Raw genomic sequence first — 22,716 nt, forward strand, 5'->3', positions numbered from 1 at the left:
GATCCCATCTAGTATTGAGTCCATGTGCGCTCTGTCACGGAAGGAATGCAGCAGCCTGGGCGACAGACCAAAGATGCTTGTAACAGAGGATATCAAATTAGTGCTTTGTAGCTCTACACTCCCGTTTCACATTTTACATGTAGTGCTTTTATTCAGTGTTGGATTTACAGCTTCCTCAACACACTTAACACTGATTCAGAAACAAATTGCGAGCTGTTTTCTGGTAGGCATATTTTGAGGGAACAGTGGGATAAATGTACTATATAGATGTAGTATTATTTCACCTTTATTTAACCAGGTAGGCTAGTTGAGAACAAGTTCTCATTTGCAACTGCGACCTGGCCAAGATAAAGCAAAGCAGTGTGACACAGACAACAACACAGAGTTACACATGGAGTAAACAATAAACAAGCCAATAACACAAACAAGTCAATGACACAGTAGAAAAAAGAAAGTCTATATACAGTGTGTGCAAAAGGCATGAGGAGGTAGGCAATAAATAGGCCATAGGAGCGAATAATTACAATTTAGCAGATTAACACTGGAGTGATAAATAGACTCCATAGTGGTTGAGTCATTCAGTTGTTGCCAGTGACAAGCCGACACAATAGTCTCTCTGTCCCATCCAGGACAGACTGTTCTTATCGGTTGATGCTGATGTTTCAGGATTGATTTGCCTGTGTTCAGCAGAGAGGCACCTGGCACACAAACAATGACATAGGCATGCAGCCTTAATACGTGCCCTCCAGTTTCTGACGGCCCAGTGACCCTGTGAGAACCGCTGGTCACATGACCAAGCTAGTCACGGAACGTGAGGGGCACAAGGGGGAACTCCCCCATCCTGGTCCTCTCCATTCTTAGACACGCTCAGCCACTCACAGGACAAACTGTACACAACCACACACTCTTGCACATACACACTAACACGCATGCATGCATGCACACTGCCTCAGACACACTTTCACACAACCTGCACAAACACATTTGCCACATGTCCTCACAACCACAAACACTTATTAGAATATGAGCCTTTGTCATCTTTAGAGAGAACCTCTTCCGGGAGGACACTCTCTCTGGTCTAAGCATGAGTTGATCCCTTAAGCCTGTGTCTCAAACATTCAAGGCTTTATGCATCCAGCCTTCCCTACGCTGTGTTCCAGCAGCCCCCTCCGACCCCCCTGGCCTGCTTGCCGCTCTGCTGGAATTCCTCGCGGATCACTGCCTGCGCCCTCTTTATTCCCATTCTGTAGCTGCTCCGACACCTGGCCACTGCCCCCCCCCCCCTCCTCCTAGCTCCTCATTAATCGGCCCTGATATTGATGGGAGGTGAATGCCAGCAAATCACTGCCTCTGAAGCCCAGATAGCCCCTCCCCCCTTCGTCCAGATACAGGCCTGATTTGCATGCCAATTGATACGTTTTTTTCTCAGTCTTTTCACAGGGCATTGCCCAGTAAGCCTGTGAATCGGCTCCTCTGTAAGTCCCGCTCGCTTTCTTCTTTTCTTTCCCATGTTGGTCTTCTCTCATCTCTCCTTTTCTTCCAGTCCCTTCTCCCTCCCCTTTTTCTCTGTCTCTCTGTCACTTTCTCTCACCAGCTGATGGACAAAGTACCTGCACATGATTCATGAGATGTATTCTATCAAAGAAGCAGATTGTTGTTTTATCACACTAATTTTAATAATATGACCAGCTTCTGTCTAATATGTTATAGGACATTAGCTTTCTTTGTAATTTTGTGTCTGTGTTTGTGGTTTAGTTTGTACACAGTGAACAAAAACATGTCCTGTGCCTTCATTTGGCACCTGTTGATGTCCCTATATCAGAATTCTGTGGGCCCTTTGTAAGAAAGGTTGTCAGAGTGAAATGACAGAACACCCGATAGAGCAGCAATTAATAGACACACACACACACACAGCTCCCTCTCTATCTCTCTCATTGAACGTTGGCATTGATGGCTTTTAAGAAACTCTTCACCTTTGAAATGGCTGTGGAAGAAGGCTTCTGCGTGCCTTACAAACATAACAATGTTTTACTTGTGCAGTATTGTCAGCTTTTGTCAAGGCCTTTTGTCAAGGCCTTCCCTTCATAGGAACAATGACTAGAGATGTGCTTTGCAGAAATCCTCTCTCTGAAAGGCCCACTATGTGCTTCCATCCTAAGACAGAGAATATACCTATTCCTCTCGTTGTTGTGGATAGCCTTTTTTAAAAGACAAAATAAGTCTTTGTGGGACGGGTTTTATAGAGGGTGAGTACCAGAGAAACATCCTGTTCAGACGAGGGTCAATCAATTGTCTTTGCTTGAGGGTTAGAATTAAGACCGAAAGGGGATTGCTTGTTTACATCTCTAAAATGAGATATGATTTTAGAGTTGTCATCTGTGCCAAAGCTAAACCAGGTGGAACAACCATGGATTAAATTGTTGCCATTGACTACAATGTTTTCCAGATGGTGAAGTTTGGATAGCAATTCAGTCTCTCTGCCAGCATTACAGTGATTTGAATACCTTGAAGCCGAGACATATAAACCAATGAAAATGTGGCTCAGCAGGTTTTTCCCTTTCGTGAGATCATCTTCTGTAAATCCCCACACAACAAAGAAAGTTATTACAACAGTGAGAATGAACAATCCTTTTCTGTTGATGTCAACTTCGGCGCCTTTCGCGCCAGTAACCATAGAAACTAAAGATTGACTGGTTCTGGGACTTTGACAGGTCTTCTGTGGCCTCATGTATGATGACTTACAAAACCGTCCTCCATCCAGAGGCCTGGACAGATTGAACAAACAGATGAACTCTGTCTACCGGCCAATACTTCCTGATGTCATTGCAGTCAGACAGCAGTCTGGAAGAGCAGACGTCTCTTTTGAGCTCACCTATCAGAGTCAGGTTTTTGTGTGAAATATATCCCTGCCTTTACCCTCCATAGTAAAACCTCTATGGTGTGAGAGGGTCTATGAACACTGGCCTGTGCTCTGTTCTGCTTACACAGTCTAAACACCTCAAACTCAACTCTGGACCGCAAAGCCAGTTTCACAGCATTTTTCATTGTTCCTCTCTAATCAGGGACTGATTTTAGACATGGGACACCGGGTGGGTGCAATTAATTATCATGTAGAACAGAAAACTAGCAGGCTCCGGGCCTTGTAGGGTAAGAGTTGAATACCCCTGGTCTAAACCAATCAGTCTTTGCGCTTTTGAGTCAGGTGGGAAACACAACTAAAAACACTTATGTGTTTTAGCTGTTTGGGAGATAAGTAAAGCAAACTGCTCTGTCATCTTAAGTGACTGTAATGACTGAAAGCAAATAGACGACAGGGCTCTGCACATCTCACAATCAGCATGTCACATTCCAAACAGAAACAACACAAAAAACCACAGAGCTACTCTGGACCTTGGACAAGCCAGGCTCTGTTTGTTTACCTCACAGGTTTTACAATAAACCTTTATCGACATTGTAAGGCCAACGGCGGTGTCTGGCCTCCACCGCCGTGTTCCAAGGCTGATTTTAGGTGACAGAAGTGTTGTTCAACAGGCTAACAGCAGGCCATGCCTGTTTTTCTACAGGAACCTCACTCTACGTTTGGTCTGGTCCGCCCTCAGAGTTAACCCTGAGTCTTAGTGTGGTTTGTGGGGGTTGAATGCTCTCCTTTGATTGTTACAATGGACAAGGACATACAGGCATATACTATTATTTCCCAGAGCCATAGCTTTGCCTTCCCCAATTTGAAGAGCTTTATAGACACACACATAGATTCACAGACAAAAAACATGCATGCAACCAAATACTACAACCACATCCTGCCTAAATGACTACCGCCCCGTAGCACTCACAACTGTAGCCATGAAATGCTTTGCAAGGCTGGTCATGGCTCACATCAACACCATCATCTCAGAAACCCTGGACCCACTCCAATTTGCATGACACCCCAACAAATCCACAGATGACGCAATCTCTATTGCACTCGACACTGCCCTTTCCCACCTGGACAAAAGGAACACCTACATGAGAATGCTATTAATTGACTACAGTTTAGCGTTCAACACCATAGTGCCCTCCAAGCTCATCACTAAGCTAAGGACCCTGGGTCTGAACACCTCCCTCTGCAACTGGATCCTGGACTTCCTGGCGGGCCGCCCCAGGTGGTGAGGGTAGGCCACAACACATCCGCCACGCTGACCTTCATTCGCGCAAAACTGAAAGCGCGAACCACTGCTTTTAATCAGGGCAAGGCAACCGGAAACATGACCGAATACAAACAGTGTAGCTATTCCCTCCGCAAGGCAATCAAACAAGCTAAGGGTCAGTATAGAGACAAAGTAGAGTCGCAATTCAACGGCTCAGACACGAGAGGTTTGTGGCAGGGTCTACAGTCAATCACGGACTTCAAAAAGAAAACCAGCCTTGTCGCAGACCCCAATGTCTTGCTCCCAGACAAACTAAACAACTTCTTTGCTCGCTTTGAGGACAATACAATGCCACCGACACGGCCCACTACCAAAACCCCTAAAAAAAGACTCTCCTTCACCGCAGCCAACGTGAGAAAAACATTTAAATGTGTTAACACTTGCAAGGCTGCCGGCCCATACGGCATTCCTAGCCGCATCCTCAGAGCATGCGCAGACCAGCTGGCTGGTGTATTTACGGACATATTCAATCAATCCCTATCCCAGTCTGCTGTTTCCACATGCTTCAAGAGGGCCACCATTGTTCCTGTTCCCAAGAAAGCTAAGGTAACTGAGCTAAATGACTATTGCCCCGTAGCACTCACTTCCGTCATCATGAAGTGCTTTGAGAGACGAGTCAAGGATCATATCACCTCCACCCTACCTGACACCCTAGACCCACTCCAATTTGCTTACCGCCCCAATAGGTCCACAGACGACGCAATCGCAATCACACTGCACACTGCACACTGCCCTAACCCATCTGGACAAGAGGAATACCTATGTAAGAATGCTGTTCATCGACTACAGCTCAGCATTTAACACAATAGTACCCTCCAAAACCGTCATTAAGCTCGAGACCCTGGGTCTCGACCCCGCCCTGTGCAACTGGGTCCTGGACTTTCTGAAGGGCCGCCCCCAGGTGGTGAGGGTAGGAAACAACATCTCCACCCCGCCGATCCTCAACACTGGGGCCCCACAAGGGTGCATTCTCAGCCCTCTCTTGTACTCCTTGTTCCCATCTCAATCATCAAGTTTGCAGACGACACTACAGTGGTAGGCTTGATTACCAACAACGACGAGGCGGCCTACAGGGAGGAGGTGAGGGCCCTTGGAGTCTGGTGTCAGGAAAATAACCTCACACTCAACATCAACAAAACAAAGGAGATGATTGTGGACTTCAGGAAACAGCAGAGGGAGCACCCCCCTATCCACATCGACGGGACAGTACTGGAGAAGGTGGAAAGTTTGACCTTCAACACGGGGGCCCTTCAAGTGTGCGTGCTTAAGTTTGCCGACAACACGATGGTGATAGGCCTGATCACTGATGAGACAGCCTATAGGGAGGAGGTCAGAGATCTGACAGTGTGGTGCCAGCACAACAACCTCTCCCTCAATGTGAGCAAGACAAAGGAGCTGATCGTGGACTACAGGAAAAGGGGACCGAGCACGCCTCCATTCACATCGACGGAGCTGTAGTGGAGTGTGTCGGGAGCTTCAAGGTCCTTGGTGTCAACATCACTAAGAACCTATCATAGTCCAAACACACCAAGACAGGTGTTGTCGTGCCCTCTTCACGACTATTCCCTCTCAGGAGTCTGAAAAGATTTGGCATCCTGACTGCTTGCATCACGGATTGGTCTGGAGCTACTTGGCATCCGACTTCATATTTATTTTTTTGTACTGACTCTTGCACTCTCTTGCACTCTCTTTTTATTTAACCTTTATTTATCTAGGCATGTCAGTTAAGAACAATTTCTTATTTTACAATGACGGACTACACCAGCCAAACCCTCCCCTATTAACGCGGACGACACTGGGCCATTTGTGCGTTGTCCTACGGGACTCCCGATCACAGCCGGTTGTGATAGTACTGAGATGCAGTGCTTTAGACCGCTGCGCCACTCGGGAGCCTACTCTCACTGATACTTCAATGACAATCCAACACACACACACACACACACACATGCATATTGTCACACACACACACACACACACACACACACACACACACACACACACACACACACACACACACACACACACGCATATTGACACCACACACACAAACAATCTTGTACAGCTAACCTTGTGGTGACACACAATTCGGTCCCGTTCAAAATCCTATTTTCAACTAACACCTAACCCATACTCTTACCCTAACCCCAACCTTAACCCTAAACCTAACCCTAGCTCCTAAACCTAACACTTCATTCTAAACCCCCTAGAAATAGCATTTGAGCTTGTGGGCACTAACAAAATGTCCCCAGGTGGTCAAATTTTTGTTCGTTTACTATTCTTGTGGGGAATTTTGGTCCCCACAAGAAATGTTAAACACGTACACGTACACGTACACACACACACACACACACACACACACACACACACACACACACACACACACACACACACACACTATACATCTATGCATAGTCACTTGACCCCTACCTACAGTACATATTACCTCAATTACCTCAATTACACACACATCTATGCATAGTCACTTTACCCCTACCTACAGTACATATTACCTCAATTACCTTGACTAACCCGTACCCCTGCACATTAACTCGGTACCGGTACCACTTCTTTACAGCCCTGTTATTGTTATTGTTTTACTATTTTTCCTTTTGTTTATTTAGCACATTTTTCTTACTTACTTTTTTACAAAATTAAGGGCCCATAAGTTAGCATTTCACGGTAAGGAATAGCTGTTGTATTCGGCGCATGTGAAAAATACAATTTGATTTGATACTGAGGATTTCAAGGAAAATGGTTGTGTGGAGGAGCTAGAGTGCAGAATTATTGAGAAATTGTGTTTTTTCTGGTCTGGGATTACTCTATTTTTTTTGCTGTGGTACAGCACCGGCCCAGTTGGTGTGTAGGTGTATTGGAGTTCTCAGCACTCAGTAATGTGAGAGAGTACAGACACTTTAAGTGGAAAAATGTGTCTGGTGAGTATTGTGTCTTGTAAACATAGCCGGGTCCAGCTGAAGGGAGTGCTGCTGTGCTGTCCCAGGCAGCTCAACTTAACCCTGTTTATAACCATTCAGAGCTGGCCACCATGAACCCATTAGCTCTCCATCTCTGGCCCACAGGTGTCCAATGTCTCGGATAGCTGTAGTTAATGTTAGTTTAGTGTTAGGAGGGCCTTAAAATTCTTTAATGGTACACACTTTCCATTGTGCTATGCATTCAGTGATGGAGAGGATGTTGATGGCAGGGATTTGGGGTGCCAGTGTGTGGAGTGATATTTGGGTTAGTGTAGAGGCATGTCCTGGCTGTGTGTCTTTACGCTAGGCTCCTCAGACAGGAGTAATGGTCCCAGCAGTGCAGGACTAGACCCACTGTGGAGCCTGTCTCAGAGCCTGAGCTTTATAGAAAGAACCCTGGGAGGCGTGACCGGTCATAACTCTTCCACAGACAAGTGGACGACTAGCTCATAGGCCAGGAATCTGAAGCAGGTCTGCCATTCCTCTGTTCCCTGATACGTGTGGTCCCCAGGTCCAGGGGGTCCTGGTAAAACGGTCACGACCGTGAGGAGGTACACTCATCTCCTACTCGGTTCAGGGAACTTAAGGGAGGTGGGCTGGATATGGAGCGTCTCAGAGAGCCGTAACAAGCCTGAGTGTTAGGAGGCATGCAGGGAGGGAGGGTGGAGGGAAGGGCTATCCACCTGGAGCTTCTGGAGTCTGTCTGCTGCTAAGCATGGCCTCATCATTCAGTCACTACACCAGCCATGCAAAGGCGTGCACTCAAACACACACAGGCACACAATCAATTATGCACACACACACACACACACACACACACACACACACATACATACATACATACATACATACATACATACATACATACATACATACATACATACATACATACATACATACATACATACATACATACATACATACATACATACATACATACATACATACATACATACACACAGGAATCCATTAGACACACCCCCACAGACACTCTGTAATCCCCCTCTCTTTATAGGAGGATGTATGGTCATTATCTGTCTCTAGCCATTTGTCTGTCAGCTGATTCATACAGGCCTCCCCACATCTTTACTATTTCATATCAGTCATGTCCCCTTTTCATGCTCATGTTTGATTAAAGTCTCCATTAACATTCTTCTATTGAAGATTACGCCACACTGGGGTGAGTAAATATATAGGCTAGCTAGACCATGCTATTGATTATGCAGCAGGGAAGGTGGGGATGGAGATATCATGCAGACAGAGATCTAGCTGATGGCTTTCCTGGCAGACAGACTGCATTGACTGGCAATGGATCAACTCCCCTAGTTTGACCCTGTGATGCTCACACATCAAATGTCACTGCTCAAATTCCTCAGCACTGAAACTACACAGAAAGGGCTAAAGGTTTAACATGGCAATCTAGGGCATATGCAATTCTTGTGATTCATATTACTGAGATGAGATTTAAGGACAGAGTGGTGAGATATTATTGTATTCTTTATCTTGTAATAGTTGTGCTACCAGATTATATTAGTTATACTTGGTGGGATGGTTATGGAAAATGAATTGAGGTTATTTGAGTCCCCAGATCTCGGTAATCATCCCCTGTGATATTTAGCTTTTACATTTTCCTGGAGGCTCCTTGCCATACAACAGACAAGGGCAGCTGTTGCCAATCCCTAACACAGGCAGGCACAAACACGCCTAGGGGTTTCAAACAGCAGGATGCAAAGTTTCTAATTAATCTCTGTTCCCTGATATGTGTTCTTTTTATGGATCCGGATACCAATGTTTTGGTTTGTTGCCAATGTCTCAAACAGTGAGAGTAAACAGTATGTGAACTCAATATGCTGGCCATGATAATCTCCCACTCTTGTGTCAAGTCTTTTGTTCTTTTGAAGCCTCTTAGTAGGATACGGGGCCAATGCCTGTATTCCCGCCCCACCCTTTCATAAATCTTTTAAACACACATTACAGTAGGGAAGCTACACATTACAGTGTTGGGGAAGCTACTCTGAAAATATAGTTTACCAAGCTACCAATTACTTCACACTGGAAGAAGTTAAGCTACACTAAAGCTACCCTTAAGAAAAACATACTTAAAGTTCATTTGAAAAATAAGTTCACTACATTCAAATGACTTTGTGATAGTCTAAATGATCTGAATCTGAAATGTCATGGACTACAAATTGCTAGACAGGTCACTCTGGGGTCAGATGTTAATAGCAAGAACAGATCACTCTGGGGTCAGATGTTAATAGCAAGTGAGAATTGGCAGGTTTGATGCCAAAAAATAACAGACATTCACCCATATGTTATTTCCGTAAAAGAAGTGGTGTGCTGTTCCGCTGAATAGCAAAAAAGTATTTAACTACTGGAAAAACAATCAAGATTTTAATTTAGTTGAACTACCACCAAGATACTGCAAAATGTAGTTACATGTTGTTCACTACTCCCCAACACTGGTTATGGTATTTGTTGTAGATACAAGCTACACATAATGATGTGTTTTTATTTCCCCTGTGCCCATTTTAAGCACATGCCAGGTAAGGCACAGGAGATTGGAGAAACTGTCAGTTCTTGGGATTCAAAAAGTATTGACTTTGGAGGCAAGGCTTAATAATGTGTCACGTTCTGACCTTAGTTCCTTTGTGATGTCTTTGTTTTAGTATGGTCAGGGCGTGAGTTGGGTGGGCAGTCTATGTTATTTTTTCTATGATTTGGTATTTCTGTGTTTGGCCTGGTATGGTTCTCAATCAGAGGCAGCTGTCAATCGTTGTCCCTGATTGAGAACCATACTTAGGCAGCCTGTTTTCACCCTTGAGTGGTGGGTGATTATTTTCTGTTTCGTATCTGTACCAGACAGAACTGTTTCGGTTTCATTTCGTTCTCTTGTTGCTTTTGTATTTTAGTGTTCTGAGTTCTATTAAAGAATAGGAACACTTACCATGTTGCGCATTGGTCCTCACCTTCTTCCACCACAGACAACCGTTACATAATGGTGTGTAAAATCACTGTAATTTTAATTTCAATGTTATTTTCACGTGTCCTTATTTCCCACTTAATTTTTCCCCAAGTCGATTGATAAACGGCCACAATGAAGCAAGCCCGTCTCTGCGTGAGAGGCAATGACTTATTTTACATACCATGAATAATTCACATGTCCGGGTGAGTCACATATATCATTAAACAACATAAAGTCAGAAGCCCCATTTACAGTTCATGTAGCACTTAACCTAGAAATGATACACCATTTTGTACATCAATGTTGAATCTAGGAAACTACTGTAGGTGTCAAGCATTCACAGCATGCTGTATACATTTGTTTTTAAGATTACTTGCTTCAATCGCTTTAGCCAATCAATAAATAAGGGACTTGTGCCTAGAGACAAACATCAGAGTATCGTAAATTAATCACATTTAACCCTTAATGTCCAGGACAGTGACTCACATCCTGCATGGCCCAGATTTAAATACATATTCAACCCGATATGAGGAGGGTGGAAGCTCAGAAGCTTAGTCTCACACATTTCCATCTCATGCATATTTCAGGTCAGGCAGAGAGCTATGGGACAGAGCAGGGTGTTGTAGTACAACGGTTACTCTCTGACAGCCAGAGAAATGGTCCATCTGGACTTCCTTCTCTCTATCCACCAGGCTATAAAGCCACAGCCCCCAACTCTAGCCCCAGCCCCATCTCTAGCCCCAGCCCCAACTCCAGCCACAGCTCCATCCCCAACTCTAGCCCCTGCCCCAGCTCCATCCCCAACTCCAGCCCCAGCTCTAGCCCCAGCTCTAGTTCCATCCCTAGCCCTTCTCCAGCTCCAGCCCCAGCACTAGCCCCAGCCCCAACTCTAGCCCCAGCCCTAGCTCCTTCCCTAGCCCCAGCCCTTCCCCAGCTCCAGCCCCAGCACTAGCCCCAGCCCCAACTCTAGCCCCAGCCCTAGCTCCATCCCTAGCCCCAGCCCTTCCCCAGCTCCAGGTCCAGCCTAGCCCTAGCTCCAGACCAAGCTCTTTCCCCAGCTCCAGCCTTAGCTCCAGCCCTAGCCCTGGCTCCAGCCCTAGCTCCAGACCCAGCTCTAGCTCCAGCCCTAGCCCCAGCCCTAGCTCCAGCCCTAGCACCAGCCCCTAGCCCTAGCCCCAGCTCCAGCTCCTGCCCTAGCCCCAGTCCCAGCTCCAGCCCTAGCCCCAGCCCTAACCCCAGCCCTAGCCCCAGCTCCAGAACTATCCCCAGCCCTAGCTCCAGCCCTAGCCCCACTCCTAGCCCCAGCTCCAGAACTATCCCCAGCCCTATCCCCAGCCCTAGCTCCAGCCCTAGCTCCAGCTCCATCCCCAGCCCTAGCCCCAGGCCTAGCCCCAGCTCCAGCCCAGTGACATGGAGGACAGGACCAGGTCACCAGGTCTCCACTCCTTAACTGATAAGGATCAGGAGTAAACCTGGTGCTCAGAATGATCATTTTTGACTACTTTAAAAGCTCTTAAAGGATGTGGAATAGGCAGTAAACTCAATTGTTTGTCAGTCTAATGGCTCGGAGTGACATTGACTGGTTAATGTGAAGGCATTTTAGAGGGGTCAGGAATCAACCAGATTCAATCTGGAGTACTTTACCCATCTCTCTGTCACCTACACAGACAGTGTCAGAGCCATTTCACTGATGTAATGCATCTCAGGCCTGCACATACATAGCTGACTTTCTAGCAGGGCTTTGAATCTGAAATGTTGAAACAGAGATGGGTTTTCTTTAGTCTCTGAGGCGTGCTCATAATCTCATAACACAGACTTGGAGTGGAAGGGGAGACAGCCCTGCCGTAGCCCTGGTTCACTTGATTGATCAGGTGGTGACCATTCTTCCTCCCCATTTACTGTTAAGGTTGATGGTTCTCAATTCACAGTGGAGCACTCAAATCATTGTGAAATATAGTGTCTTTCAGAACTAACTACATTGTAATGTGCAGTGAAACTGTGTGCTAATGATGTGCCTACAGTTACTGCTAATAGCAATAGCACACTCTCTGGATGCATGGAAAGAATACTACATTTTGAAAAGATTGGCAAGCTAGCGCACAGGGGTGTTGTAATCCATGATGATGTAAGACAGATTTTGGAAAATGATTTAGTATATTATTTTGGAATAGTTGGAAAAACCCTTTAACATGGGAGCTAAGCATATCACTGATGGTGTGTTTACAAGTTTGTTTACAAAGTTTGCAGCCATTTTTATCTCAATATTAAATCATTTCTGGATAACAATTAAGTATCTTTCTGTGACTGTTTTCAATTAAAGTGGTCAAAAAGAAACAAAAATAGCTTCTTATCAAAGAGCAATTACTAGGACTGTCTGGGAGTGGGGAGGGGGAAACTGAAAACTAGCTGTTATTGCCAGAGAGGTTTGTAACTCTCTTTCTCATTGATCTAGCAACTAATTTACCACCTGGTGTTGTCATTATCATCATTTTCACAATTTCACAGTATTATTCCAACCTCATAGTGTGGAAATATACAAAGTTACGTGGTATAATGGACGTACTGTAAAAGGGTCAGGAGTATCTACTATTTTTGTCATCCGGTAGTTTGACACATTTACTTACGGAAACAATCAAGTATTTTTGATTAGATAATCTTGTGATTTAAATTGGCTTTTTTAGAAAAGGGTTAAGACTGGAGAGTATTTGGATGAGTGATTCAAATAAGTGCATAGAGGACTTGACCTAGAATATAGTTTTTGCTTGATTATCTTTTTACTTTTTGGTCATTGCTCCTTTTCCAGGCTGACAGGTTATTATATTGAATGATAACACAGTGAGCTCTGTAAGGATTACTGTAGAACATCCTGCCTGAAGCCCAGGGGAATGCTATGCTGTATCATTCTGTCAGCAGTCAGAGTGCTCCACGTACTGTGTGTGGTAGCATATTTCACAGGGCACCGTCTGCTGCCAAAATCAACTGCCCAACTTCCTCTCTCTCCCTCAGAGCAGGCCGAGATCCCCAGCCTCAGCCGTGTCCCACTCAGTCCCACCTCATCACTCCTCGAGCCCCTACATCATCATCAGAACCCCAGAACCGGGCATTGCAAGACCCAACAATAACCCCCAGTTACCCATAAATCTCCCTGATAGAGTGATGTCTCTCCAAAGACACATGTTAAAGTGCACCGGATACTCAGGGCGGCATGCCAAGCCCAGTTTGACTCTTTGAAAAAAGTCGGGGTTTGGGCTGATGCCACCTCATCCACAAAGCCTGTTTCATTGTAAATGCAGGATTACTGATTCATTTACCGCACAAGGACATGTTGTAATGTGGTGGTGGGAGCCCCACCTAATGGACCCTCCTTGTGTTGAAAGATTTCTGAGACGGCTCGGGCTCAAATGAAACCGAGCACTCTACTTGTTATTCTGTCCAAAATGCCATACAGTAGCAGTCTGCGTCCATCATTATGGGCATCAGTCTTACCTCAGCACGGGCAGTTTTTCCAATGCCAGTGCCCATGAATGTAGGCACATTTCTTAGCTCTGTCCACAAGAAGACTTGCCCTCTGTGGTCTATGGTATTAGCTTATAGACATATTGTTCATGTTAAGATATAGCTGTACCGCCATCTATAATCCACATTTACCAGTAAATATAGCCTATGATTCCAGGTGTTTAATGACATAGAAGTTCATTGAGTTTTACACACCACAGATTTGGTGAGAAAAGCACTGTGGTGCTGTAACCTGCTATTTCTACCGTGGTGGGAAAGAAAGTATAAGTGGCGGCTTTGATGTAGAAGTCAATGTTGAATGATTTGCTCCATAGAGGCTAGGCTATAGTACAGTTCTCCTGGTGAGAGGATAAAAGAACATCACCCCTGCAAGCCACTACATGCTGTGTTTTGGAGGTCAATCGCTTCTTCATAAATACCCTCAGTAAACTATAGACATAGTTTTGATACAAGCCGGGCTTTGCCCATATTGAAGCTGGCTAGAACTATAACAGTATTCTACATGGCTGCTCCGCGCTGTTGTTCTGCACTATTTTGACAACACTTGCTGAATATTCATGCTTTATGACATGAAAGTACAGGAATAGATTCTTTTTTTAAACTTTTTTATTTTTTACAGTATAGTCAGTGAATTTGTGACCGTGAGTAGTGTGTGTGTGTGTGTGTGTGTGTGTGTGTGTGTGTGTGTGTGTGTGTGTGTGTGTGTGTGTACCCCTATGTGTTTGTGTATAAGTGTTGTAGAGACAGGGATCTGCATCTCTTTGGAAGTCTGCACTTGTTGCCTGCCTGGTGGAGGGCAGTGGGAGCTGGGAGCTGGGAGATGAGATGGTCCACCCTGGAGGAGAGAAGTGGGAGCTGGAAGATGAGATGGTCCACCCTGGAGGAGGGCAGTGGGAACTGGGAGATGAGATGGTACACCCTGGAAGAGGGCAGTGGGAACTGGATGATGAGATGGTCAACCCTGGTGAAGGGCATTGGGAACTGGAAGATAAGATGGTCCACCCTGGAGGAGAGCAGTGGGAGCTGGGAGATGAGATGGTCCACCCTGGAGGAGGGCAGTGGGAGCTGGGAGATGAGATGGTCCACCCTGGAGGAGGGCAGTGGGAACTGGGAGATGAGATGGTACACCCTGGAGGAGGGCAGTGGGAGCTGGGAGATGAGATGGTACACCCTGGAGCTGATTAGGATAGCTCCCTCCCTGGCATCCATCAGTCAGACTGCCATGCTCAACCCTACACACTAATTGGCCATCCATCTCTCAAAGCCTGACCTCCTTGCCTCAAGTCAACTCACACTGTACCCACCCAAATCAAGCACATGTGTGGTCAAACACACACATAGAGCTCCATGGCGGGTCCCCTGTCCTGTCCTGTTCTTTCCTGTCCTCTGTTGCATCCCCTGTTCTGTAGACCTGGAGGGGAATCACTGTGCCTGGATTAAAAGGGTTGGCAATGTACCAAATTCACATACCTTGAAAACCTACTCGATGAATGAGAATTAATTGTATTTTCACTTGGTCTCAACTTTACTGTGTGTGCAGGAAGCTTGGCTCGTCCACCACCATTGTGTATTGCCCATCTGCTAACGAGGCGTGTAATACATTTGGAACACACTGCTCTACAAATAACCTTCTCCTACACTTCTTAGAAATAGAAGTTATACCAGGTACTCCTCCTTTTTTTGTAATTAGAATGTGGCTGCCGACCAACCAATTACCACTGCAATAATCCCAGGCCTAAAAGCATCTTGATCCATGTCAATTAGTGTGCGTATGTGTTCTGGGGCTCATTTTGTTAATGGGCTTGTGAACAGCTGCTCTTTCTAATCTTAATGTAAAATGTGATGGCATTCTGTGGAAAGCTGAGAGGCTGCGGCTGCATCGACTGCTAGCTCTGAGAAAACTGAGTGTTGTTGAAGCACCACTGGCCCCTCCCATTTGGCCCCTCTGTAACTTCAAACAGATCTCTCAGGGAGGTTTCAGATCAAGACAAAACCCTCCTTGCTTACTCTCAGGAAGTGTTCTAGGAAGCACTCTTAGGCCTGTAAGCATTTCTAAAACTCCCAGGTCTCATTGCATATTCATGCACCTTCAGTGTTGAGGCCGAGTCTGTCTAGTAAAAATAGACAGCCATATTGAAAAGTTGAAGGTCTCACATCCTCCATGTGCTCATATAACTCTGAAATATAGCTGGTTACCTTTGACCCCCCAGCTGAGCCAGAGGCCCAGGCTGGAATGTGTAGTCACCTCCAGACCTCAGTATAAACAGTCAGTCCTGGTCTGCTGGCTTCTCCAGGCTCCATTGCTGCCACACCATTCCCTGTTCTGGCCCAGAGGCCTCTCTCCACTCTGACTGGCCACTCTCACCTCATCTCTCTGATTAATGGACAGTGTGTCTGGCTGAGTGGCCATGCCCTTCCACTGTGCTGCCTGCTGGGAGCTTGAGGACTGATGACGGGGTTGAACAGTGCTGGTGGTGATTCAGTGAGGTACGCTCGGTACTGCAGTAGGTAATGAATTGGTGTGGCTGCCTGCTATGAAGTCTAGTCAGCAGGAGGGAGAAAGGTGATCAGTCTTTCTGGGTAAGGTCCTACTTGTCCAGCGTGTGGGTCTCTGATGGAAGGAAGCAGGTGTGTGTGAGCCTGACTGAGGGAGTGGAGGGAAGAGAAGTGGGCCGTCTGTGTTCACATATCAGGGGAATTCACTCCTTCCCTCCCTGTTCTCTAAACCACCACACTCCCTAAACCACCACCAAGGGGTTCATCATTCTCACTTTACTCCCCAGCTAATTATCATTATCATTACGGGGGATAATTACCATTTCACTGCCTAACACCCATGTAGACTGCGGAGTCGCGCAAGGTTATCAATGGCAGCACAAACGCAGCCTCCTCTGCCTAATTATACGATTTGGGCTTTGTGATAACTGAATTGGATGTGAAATGTGCTATTATGCTTTGTGTATATTGGTGAGGCTCTGAGATTCGGCAAGTTCCTAAAAATACATTTGCGGCATGTGGAGCCTGTTAATTAAAAGCTTTGGTTTCCTCTGGAATATGAAGAGGAAATCCACGTGTTATGAAATGCGGGAACATTCTAAATTATATTGGGTGCTTTTCTCTTTCTTGTGTGAGTTTAGCCATACTGCACTGTGGAATGAGACCACCCGGATCATTAGCCCGATTGTCCTTTTATCCAATTTCCGAAAGGGAACTCTGACATCATACAGAATGCATTTTTAAAATACTTCTAGTTTTTACTGAATATCAAATACATCTTTGAAAAATAGCTTTAGACTACCAATCACCAACAGTAACTTATGGTTAGTAGCTAGCTTGTCGAGAGGAGTTACATACATCTTTCTTTGCCCTTTTGGAGTTGCAGCTGATGCCTAACACCTGATGAATGTTGTCTCCATCTGCTCCAGCTCAACACTGGTGCTGCGGGGCTAATAAGCAGGGGAAATTCATTAGGCCTGCAGCACCCTCCTTCTTCCCCCCTCCCTCTCCCCTCTGTGTCCCTCAGAGAGAAGGCTCTGAAGGACAGCCTGCTTGGCCTGCCTCTGAAATTGCATTTGCTGGCCACAGAGGACCTCATGACAAACAGGAGACATATCTCTTTGACCCTAATTACAAGAGGTGTTTTTTTCCCCACCAGCTAATCCAGCTCGTTTAGAGTGCGCTTGCCCCTCAAAGCCAGGGGGTAGAACCGAAGAAGCATGTGCCTGTTGAGTGGAAGTTGACCTATCATGTAGTAGCTTGGTGGTTGTGGTAGAGTTGACCAGGTTCCAGTGAACCCAGTGATCTGTTCTTTTCCATGTGGATGGTCACACTATGCCCCTCTATTTACTACTACTGCATGTAGTCAAATATGCCCGGGTCTCAAACAAAAGCATTGCCATCTTTGACAGAGGGGATAATGGAGGTACAGTATCTGGAAATATACCATCTACAATAGGAGTATTTTTGAGACTGAAAAATTAAGTATATTTTCATTGCAATGAATCTAAATCATATCTGATCAGGGTTTGAATGGATGGACTCATTAATGGACTCCCATCTTCACCTATGCTCAGCTGCTGTAAATGTGCACTGCTGCTACTGTATATTGTTTGTTTGAAGGTAGTTGTCTGACCGCCCTCTCTCTCTCCTCCACAGAAACACTAATGGACTCTACCACAGCGACAGCTGAGCTGGGCTGGACAGTCTATCCTGTGTCAGGTTCCAGTGACAACAGCGTGAGTGTTACCTCATCTACTTGATGTCATGGAATTTTCATTTGAGTTACTTAATTAACTCGATTGCTGATTTATTAATTTGCATGCAGATGCAGCAAGACTACAGTACACTACATGTTCAGTTAATTTAAGATCCTTACAGATACACTTTGGTTTTAAAGGTCCACTGCAGTCAAAAATGTGATTTTCTTTTTTCTTTTATATATATTTCCACACTGAGGTTGGAATAATACTGTGAAATTGTAAAAAAATAAATATGATAATACTACCCTTTTAGTGTAAGAACTTTTTGAAACCACCACCTGAAATTTCAATCTGTTTTGGTGGGATGGAGTTTAAATGGGATGGAGTGACATCACTAGGTGTTAAATTAGTTAATAGACCAAATAGTTCCAAACCTCTGCCAATAACAGCTAGTTTTCAGGTTTCCCCTCCCTACTCAGACCACTCCTAGACAATCTTAGCAAAGTTCTTGCTTGAGAAATTGCTATTTTTTAAGAAGTTATTTTTGTTTCCTTTTGACCACTTTAATTGAAAACAATCATAGTAAATTACTTAATTGTTACTCAGAAAGATTTGATATTAAGACAAAAACGGCTGCATTGGACTTTTAACACCCAAAAGAAAGGATTATTTCTCCCTACTGTTGGGTGTCAAACTCAAGTTTATCAGTAAATCTGCCCTGTCTGCTGTGACAGATGTGGTACTGGTAGTATTTTCATTTCTCACTTCAAGGTCAAAGGCCAGTAATATCTCAGAAAGCTCTCTCCACAGTGAGCCAAGTCTTTGTATGAAAGAACACATCGTAAAGCTGTGCAGAAATCATGAGAGAAACTATAATCCAAATTTAACAGTGGGCTTTTGGGCTCTTTCAGAAAACATCTTCAAGCTTTTTGAAAAATGATCTCCCGCTCTCTCTTTGCAGGGGAGAGGTTTTGAGTTGGTGTTAAACTTTGCCTACTGGTGCTTTAAAAAGAAAGACGTTCTGTAGAGGTCAATTGAGACCCATAGTATTGCGGTGGTCTTTAATATTAACTGTCTACATGCTTGGTTAGGTTTACCTTGAGTTAATGGTCTCCACTTTCTCCACTTTGACCTGAACTGCCCCCACTGCACCACACAATCTAGCCTTATGAATGTCATATTGTACAATCATAAATGCATTGCTAATTACTTCTGTTCATATGCAAGGCATGAAGCTATGTGTTATATGGACTCTAGCAACGTTTGATGCACACTATTTCCACATGGTGTGCCAAGGCATTGGTTTCATCTAGCCACACACAAGCCTAGCCTTCTCCGGGCCAGCCGAAACCAGAACCTCAGCCTCCTACACTTCTTCCCTCACCACATGATCCAGACTCCTCAGACTGGGTCCAAAACACAGAGAAATATGTTGTAGACTTATTTGCTGGTGCATTTCAGAAAACCACTCCCTATTTTATTCAATTATTTATGCTTCTGTGGTTGGTATCCAGGCTGGTTTGAATTATACTGTATGATGCCGTGTGTCTTTAAGCACGAAAAAAGTAGGAGGAAGAAGAAAAAAGGGCTTCAACAGTCAACTGGTGCAACTTCAAAGATCTTCTGCAATAATTGAGCTCAACATCTCCCTCAACCTGAGGGCATGCTGTTTCTTCCCTGCTAGTTCTTACAATTAATATCAGAGAACAAAGAGGACTGGTGTATTCTTCTACCAGCTCTGGATTCAATCTAAACAGAACCAGCGCTGCCATTTCCCCCTTAACGAGGCTGGGAATCTTACAGGTAGTTTGCGTCACGTCTCCCTTTCATCTTTACAAAATGTAAGGTTTAGCAAAACAATCAGAAAAGTCTATTTAATTATCTATATGAATAAGTCAGAACTTCAGACTTGAAAATCAAACATTTGAAAAGGCCAGTGATTAAAAATCTGCCCTGATTAGATTTATTAATCAGCATCAACGCTTTGGGGTCTCAATTCTCACATCAAAGACCCAGTCAGCTTTTAGTGTCCTGTATGCCTTTATGCTAGACACAAAGTCTAGAATTGTCTACTCTTGCAGCTTCGGACGAGTTTATAAGGGGCACGCTTCTACAGGTAGATTATGAAAAGCTTTTTTTTTTTACCTCAGATTAAACATTATGCGATGTCCGTGTTGAGGATTCTCTTATTTATTTCCCTGTGATTGGAGAGCCAAAGAACCTCTCAGGTCCTGATTGGTCAGGTAAGAACGAGACCTATCAGATTCAGACGTTGGGGTTTTATGGGGAAATTATGGAACTGGATGAGGACGCAATCCATTGTGAAGTCTCATGTGGCCATCGCTTTCCCAAGTGGACCAGCACAAAAGGAACAGGTGTGATTACTGGACTTGCTCACAGTAGCTATTGTCTTACACATGCATGGCTTTACGGGCTTAACTGACGGATCAGTAACATTCAGCACTGCACCACACCAGCACTTGGTCTTTCACTACTCTGTAGAGCTTCATGAAATATATCATAATGTGTTACATAGTCAACTGTACAATAGGGATACAAAATCGCTGGTACTATTTCACTTAGATGGTTTACATTTTTCTCCCAAGATTGAATTAATGGACATTGAATTAAATAAATGTATTCAAATGTTTTCAAATACATAGTTCTTCACTTTCCAGGTGTTGGTAGCATTACATAACCTAACATTCCAGTGAAACATGAACAAACCAACTTTTATGTGTGCTCTCCAGGTGTGTTCCCATCTGTTGCACAGTCAGTTTACCCCTTATTATAGTGGCGGCTGCAGCCCTGTATTACCTAGAATAACAGTTCAACTAAAGCAGCAGCTGAAACTGCCTCCAGTCAGGCTCCAAGACCTGAAATATGTTATGATTAAGATTCCATGTAATATTTAGTCAGCTATAACACATTACTTGCTTCAGGCAGAATAGGGAAGGTCTGTTGTGCACAGGGCAGGGCAGTGGGAGGAGAGGCTGTTTTGATACAAAGCAGAGTAGCGGAGAGTTTAAGTGGTCAGTGTTTCCCCTAAGTGGGAGTTGAGAGAACTGTGAACACCAGGCCTTCTGACCTTCACAGAGCTGCTGTGGAATATCACCTCTAGCCTCTAGCCCAGGGGTGTCAAACATACGGCACCGGTCCGTGAGGGGGTCCAATCCGGCCTGCTGGCGGTTTGAGTAGATTTTTTTTTTTTTAAGTCAACTTTAAAATGACTAAAACCAAATTGATACAGTGTAGAAATTATAATGGACCTATATTCATACAGTTCCATGACTGTCCAGCTCGCTAATGATCACTAGACAGTCAGGGAGCATCAACATTTTTAAAAACGATAGAAATTTTGATGGCAAAGAAATATAACCAATTTTCAGTGCGGCCCTCCGGACTTTGCAGACAGTTACAAATTAATCTAGACATTGCACTAAAAACACCCATTATGTGGAGAGGATGTTGAGGTCTTTATATATGAAGGCCTAATGATGTGGCCTGTGGGCTCAGTAAAGAAATGTTCTGTCTGACTCCATAACACAGAACTGGATTGTGGTTGTAAAGGTATGTTGGCCACAGAGCATTCTAGTCCTAGGTGTAATACTTTGATTTAATATTCTGCTTTAGTAATGATAAACATTTATTTTATGTCAACTTGTGAGTGGATTCAGAATCAGAGTAATGAGTCATTAATACAGTGCCTTCTGAAAGTATTCAGACCCCTTCACTTTTTCCACATTTTGTTACGTGACAATCTTATTCTAAAATCGATTGAATAAATGTTTTCCCTCATCAATCTACACACAATACCCCATAATGACAAAGTGAAACGTTTTTTTTGTTTTTTGCAAATGTATTAAAATTAAAACAGCTATGATATGAGACTTGAAATTGAGCTCAGGTGCATCGTGTTTCCTTTCATCATCCTTGAGATGTGTCTACAACTTGATTGGACTCCACCTGCGGTAAATTCAATTGATTGGGCATGATTTGGAAAGGCACACACCTGTCTATATAAGGTCCAACAGTTGTCAGAGCGAAAACCAAGTCATGAGGTCGAAAGGAATTGTCCGTAGGGCTCCGAGACAAGACTGTGTCGAGGCACAGATCTGGGGAAGGGTACCAAAACATTTCTGCAGCATTGAAGGTCCTCAAGAACACAGTGGCCTCCATCATCCTTATATGGAAGAAGTTTGGAACCACCAAGACTCTAGAGCTGGCCACCCGGGCAAACTGAGCAATCAGGGGAGAAGGGCCTTAGTCAGGGAGGTGACCAAGAACCCAAATGGTCATTCTGACAGAGCTCCAGAGTTCCTCTGTGGAGATAGGAGAACCTTACAGAAGGATAAACATCTCTGTAACACTCCACCAATCAGGCCTTTATGGCACATGATAGTTTGTTAAAAGGTACCTAAAGACTCTAAGACCATGAGAAACACGATTCTCTGGTCTGATGAAACCAAGATTGAACTCTTTGGCCAAGTGTCACGTCTGGAGAAAACCTGGCACCATCCCTACGGTGAAGCATGATGGTGGCAGTATCATGCTGTGGGGATGTTTTTCATTGGCAGGGACTAGGAGACTAGTCAGGATCGAGGGAAAGATGAATGGAGCAAAGTACAGAGATCATTGATGAAAACCTGCTCCATAGCACTCCGGACCTCAGACTGGGGTGAAGGTTCATTTTCCAACAGGACAACAACCCTAAACACACAGCCAAAACAACGCAGAAGTGGTTTCGGGAACAAGTCTCTGCATGTGCTTGTGGCCCAGCCAAAGCCCGGACTTGAACCCAATCGAACATCTCTGGAGAGACCTGAAAATAGCTGTGCAGCGACGCTCCCCATCCAACCTGACAGAGCTTGAGAGGGTCT

At 44.7% G+C, this 22,716-nt stretch overlaps 1 protein-coding gene across 2 annotated transcripts in view; it reads left to right on the forward strand.

Annotated features, from left to right (window-relative positions):
• Positions 1-22,716, forward strand: part of ephb2b (eph receptor B2b) — a 151,249-nt gene that overhangs the window by 45,773 nt on the left and 82,760 nt on the right. For both annotated transcript variants that reach the window (XM_020490923.2, XM_031812552.1), the window contains exon 2: positions 17,793-17,872. In XM_020490923.2, coding sequence (XP_020346512.1) covers positions 17,793-17,872 — 80 coding nt within the window. The remainder of the gene's footprint in view (positions 1-17,792; positions 17,873-22,716) is intronic.

Source organism: Oncorhynchus kisutch, linkage group LG1 (genome assembly GCF_002021735.2).
Source record: "Oncorhynchus kisutch isolate 150728-3 linkage group LG1, Okis_V2, whole genome shotgun sequence".
In the NCBI taxonomy this organism is placed as follows: Eukaryota; Metazoa; Chordata; class Actinopteri; order Salmoniformes; family Salmonidae; genus Oncorhynchus; species Oncorhynchus kisutch.